Raw genomic sequence first — 5,463 nt, forward strand, 5'->3', positions numbered from 1 at the left:
AAGCGTCAGCCTGTGTGAGACAAACTACTGTCAGACAAGTTATAATAACAAAAAAACCCCCAAAAGATGGTTGCCTATTTCTTTTAAAAAGGACATTATTGATGTCTTTATTTTCAATAAATATGTACACTTGGAGAATAAAGCTGAGGCTTTTTTAGCTTCACTGATGTCAAAATGGCAATCTGCAAATGCAAATTGCAGTCACAGGACAGCATTTAACCTGTATCAGCAGAGCACTCTGATCCCTGGATGGGATTTTGGCACTCTAGTCTGTTAACTTATATTTACATTCCAGAGGTGGAGGTTGGTTCAGAGGAAGCCTGAAGACAGGAACAAGGCAAGAAGATTTATCACGTGGAATGGTGCTTAGTCCTTCTGGGAAGTTCAAGTCTCGTTGTGGTTAGCAGCTGGGCCAGTCCATTCATCAGCATCATAAATATGGTCAAGGTCATCACCAGCACATAGTGGCTAATGCTGCAAGGAGGAGACAGATGAAAAAGTGAGAGAAAAATGCAAATTTGCAGAGTGAAAAAAAAACCCTTACAAACAACACTCTTTTTTTTTTTTTCTTTTTAACTACGTCTAATTGATGGCCTAGTATGTCATTTTATATATATTGCTCCTGGAAGACAATTATAGCAGCACTATCATGTAAAGACCAAAGTCTGTGAGAAAATAAAATGGTGGGGACAATATAAAATGAGTAAGAGGTGCTGGGTGTATTTTTCATTCAAGTGAGTAATTCAACATATATGACTGAAAGGATTGCAAAGCTGCTTTTTGCTGTGAACTGATAACACAATCTAGGAGGAACTTGCCATCAGGTAGACACTCCTTGGTAGTAAGACAACTTAGATATTTATGTCAGCTGAAGTACAATTTTATAGAGAAAACAGTATTCCAGTGATGAGCAGCTTTAAGAAAAAAACCCCACTACTTTTTCACTCAACATTTCTAAAAATTGCAGAATTCTCTGCTGTAGTAAGACATGGTTTCAAAGATATTAAACAAATGAGTTTATAAGTGGCTAATAAACGGTACGAAGATGCAGCTTTTGGGTTAGGAATTCCTTAAGTCAAAGGATAACAAGCAGAGAGCTTGTTCTCTACTTGCTCAAACTCTGGTACCTGATGTTCACTGGTGTTACAGATGGGCTATTTAGGGTCAGACTGAGATTTGACTCAGGATATTCAGCATTCTGTGTTCATTGTCTGAATCAAGATGCTATTAATGTAAACCACTAGTCATTAAGAAATGACAATTTTTCCTAAGCCAGTGACATTTCAGGTTAGAGTTGCAGATGAAACATGGTTGCACCCGTGTCCCTCATGCATCCAGTGCAGCTGTTTGTTTTTTTTCCCTGGAACTACTGAAAATTCTGGTGTTCTGACATGAGAGGCGTCCATACCTCCTGATGCACCCATCTCCAATATTTCAAAGCAGATAGCTCTTTAGAATGAGCAGGGTAACTTCAAACTTGATCAAGTCTGAGTGGAGTTACAAAAAAGGATTGCAAGGAGCACTTGCTGGTTTAATGACCTGGAATTTCTGCCAGAGGACTCATTCAGTTTGAGAGTTTAACCATGGAAGAGCAGTAAAGCTCATAATGCCAACGCTATCGGTCCTCACGACCCTGAGACTGTGACAACCCGGGTGCTAGCCTAGCGCAATTTAGCTCTGTGAAGTGGAGAAGCACCAGCTCTTAACAAAGCTGGGCTGCTAACCAGTGTGAGAGAATGAAAGTAATCAAAAAAGTTCACTAATAGTGGGAGCTCTTCCATAGCCACAATGCCAGCAACCATAGGAAACAGGGTCTGACCAAAGTGGATGGAGAACACTGAAAGGGACTTGACTCATGCTGCAAGATTTTTCTGTTTCTGTTGAGTCTGGCTAAACCTTCCCACAAATACCTTGCTAAAAATACATAGTTTTAAGAAAATCCACCAACACAAATGGGCTCATACCTCAGCAAGCATAACCCACCCCAACAGCCTGCAGCGTGCAACGGAAAACTCCCTGTACAGAACGCAACTGAAAGCAAAATGTGAACAACTCAAGGTTTAAAATATCAAACAGGAGTATTTTTTCCTATGTTCTATAAACATCTCCCCCTTCCAGCTTTAGCTAAGCAGAACAGCACGCCTACAAGAGCGATACTGCTGCTCTGCTTCTGTGGGGAACGTGTAGAGATGACAGAGCAAGAGCATGAAGTCAGGCACAAAGCATATTCAGCTGGTCACTGCACTTCAGACTTTGTCGTTCACACCACAGTACAATAACAAAGATAACACAGCTTCCTCAAGAGCTGCCCTTGGAAGTCCACCTGGGTGTGTTACAGGCTCAGCTGCAGCTCTCCATGGGAAAGGGCATGTTGCCAACTGAAAGTCAAAGCCTCCATGCAGTTACCTTCATGGCGCAACGTGCCTTTGGGGACTGTACAAGCACCATGGGTACACAAGTTTGCGTGGCTCTTACGGGAACAGCCACCCTGGTAAATAGCTGGATGGCTTAACAGCTCACGCATTGCCAGTAACACCTCAACTTTCCTTCTCACCTAGCACCAGAACTGGAGTTTTTCATGTAAGTAGCAATATCACTTCCCTTCTAGCTTTCAAAGAAAGCTTGAATGAGGAATCTGAAAATCAGAAACCAAATGAATCATAGAATCATAGAATGGTTTGGATTGGAAGGGACCTCAAAGATCATCCAGTTCCAATCCCCCCGCCTTCAGCAGGGACACCCTCCACTAGATCAGGTTGCTCAAAGCCTCATCCAGCCTGGTCTTAAACACTTCCAGTGAGGGGGCATCCACAACTTCCTTGGGTAACCTGTTCCAGAAGGTTCCATGAAGACCCTGCCTTTATTCCTACAGACACCCTGAGACAGTCACCAGAGGATAAGCGACTTGCTGCCATCAGCATGGTCCTTACACTGGTATCTGAGTTTCTGTTTGCCCAAAAGGAGCTTTTCCAGATGTGGTTGCTAATCAGTTATTCTAGGGGGGAAAAAAAGAGGGAATTCCTCAAATGTAAAAAGTCTCCACAAACTCTGCTTATCTACCTGTCATTCCAGAGACTGGGTCCTCTGCAATTCTGTAAAGGAGAGAGCTGCACGTGCTTCTCCCTTGCTATACTGCAAAAGGCTGAATAGTTATGCTCCTTTATTAAAATATCAGACGTTCAGAGTAAAGAAATATATACATATATTATGCCATAGAGCACAATTAAAAACAATTTAAGTCTACTTGTCACATAATTACAAACAGCCAGCATCTCTGGGGCTATCAGCAACTGGTACTGTAGTGCCTGCAGGCAGCTCTGCTTGATAAATTAGTTCTCAGACTGGGGTAATGCTGTAATTAAACAAACAAACAAAGCAAGACTCTTGCAGGTAATATGCCACAACAGCAGTGGCAAAAATCTTGGTCCCTATACAGACCAGAACTGCACCCTTGGCTGGATCTGTAGTTACAGTGAAGCGGCTAATTCTCAAAACAAGCTTCCTCCATCAAAGTCAAATGTAAGCTAATAAGAAAAAGCAGCAAGATTCTAGGCTCCAGGCAACTTAGATCCACGTGGAAGAAGAAGAGACATTAAACAGGTACAGGAGAATAGCATAGTGGGGCACAGTCGGGCAATGCTTATAAAGGATCAAATGGGAAGGAACAGGTAATGGCAGATAAGAAGCAGCTGGCACAGGGGATCACAGACAATCTAAGGTAAGGCAGCACTGTTCAATGGAAAGGTGAGTGCCCTACGTATGGATCAAGGTCAACAAGCAAAGCTGGTACCAGCAGAATTTTGTATCAGGGAGGAAGACACCTGTTTCAGTGGCAAGGAACCAAAAGGAGAACATATGAGGTACTACCATCTCCTGGCTTTGTGACAGTTTACATCGGTAAGGAGTACTAATCAAAGACAAGAAGAAACAAAGATCAGTAAAAAATGGAGGAGGGTGTGTGGGGAAAAAATCAATCTTGCTCTAAGATGTGGCTTTCTCCCAAGATTGGCTAATTCCTAAGATGGCAGACTTGATTAGAAGCCGGGAAGACAGCAAGATGGAGTAAGTTACCATAGCAATTAAAAAAGTAGAAATAAAACAAGTAAAGCAAAAACAACTCATATAAGGACTTGGAAGAGCACTCTCCAGAAGAGTCCAAGGACCTTATTTCTACATGACATGCTACTTTGAACTGTGGGAGTGTTCCCAAGCACACACTGAGACCTCAGATTTAGAGTCTGAATTTTAGATTTACTGCATTTCCAGCCAGGATCCCACACTCTCTCTTCAGTTTCACACAGAACAAACCACAAAGCACATCACTCCTATTTCCTGTTTTAGACATTGTTGGTAAACACTGTTTTCCTCCTAGTCACATGACCTTTGTTTTAATGGTCAGACTTAGAAGACCCAGCATCCCATACCTGAAACCAATTCTGTTACCCTAAAACCTAAAAAGCAGACTCCTGTGCCCTATCTATGATCCCTGGACTTTGAAACTGCAGAATAACAGATCGTATATTTCTCTTTATCTTCCAGCAACTGTTATGAAAAGAGGGAGGGAGTAGCACAGCATGTGTCTGTATAAAACTATAATAGTGTCATATAAAGAAGTTTTAGTGTTTATCTTGACTATCTGAACATACAGCCATTTACAAATTGTATATACTGTACATATATAGTAAGCTTTAAAGGCTGTATCTCTCAATCTATAAAGATCTATAGATATAGATAAACATACTTGTTAAGCCCTAGAGAAATTATTTCAGCCACAAAGAAGCCAAAAAGCTAAATTATTCCATTTGTCTGTTACTAAAAATAAAAGAACCTGTCAGAACAAACTTCTCATGATCATGTGTTACACACTGATACATCAAAAATACTAGGAAAACTACATTATTATTTTTATGAAACGTAATGGTGTATTCTTCTAGGGTATATGATGCAATTAGGGTGATCTCAGGATATATAGGTAGATAGTAAGGTTAGCAGACCTCAGAAGCTTGCGTAAGCCACTGCTGTGAGTTCTGCATTCACTGCAAGATTATTATCCCGTTATTATAGCAAAGCAATGAAAAGTACTCTCTGAAAAACAAGTTCACATTGATTTTGGCATGACCACTCATCAAAGGGGCTTTAAAACTTTCTAAGAAGCCATAAATACTTATGGTAATTGATAATTTACTGAGAAGAGGGAATCAATAGTGCGTTGATAATTTGATGAATGTGGCAACACAGGACTGTATGTTAGTTCTGTTGTTGCTCAGCATTTCATCAATGATCTAGAAGAGTGGGAAAAGTAGAAATCTCTTTACATTAAAAGACAATACCTAAGTGGCATGGTGAATTCAACCAGGAGGATAAAGACATCATATTGTTAAGGCAGATATGAGGCACAGTAAAATGACATGTAATGTGGTTAAGTCATAGTAGAATGAGATCTAAAAGCCAGGAGCTAGGGGT

General features: G+C 40.8%; 1 protein-coding gene across 1 annotated transcript in view; it reads right to left on the reverse strand.

The window, feature by feature from the left end:
* Positions 1 to 350: 350 nt before the first annotated feature.
* Positions 351 to 5,463, reverse strand: part of LOC104528840 (GPI ethanolamine phosphate transferase 1-like) — a gene marked incomplete at its 5' end in the record, with an annotated part of 25,622 nt that continues 20,509 nt past the window's right edge. Inside the window, one exon of the mRNA XM_010172974.1 lies at positions 351 to 474. Coding sequence (XP_010171276.1) covers positions 351 to 474 — 124 coding nt within the window. The remainder of the gene's footprint in view (positions 475 to 5,463) is intronic.

This window comes from Antrostomus carolinensis, unplaced genomic scaffold, assembly GCF_000700745.2.
Source record: "Antrostomus carolinensis isolate BGI_N321 unplaced genomic scaffold, ASM70074v2 scaffold3308, whole genome shotgun sequence".
Taxonomy (NCBI): domain Eukaryota; kingdom Metazoa; phylum Chordata; class Aves; order Caprimulgiformes; family Caprimulgidae; genus Antrostomus; species Antrostomus carolinensis.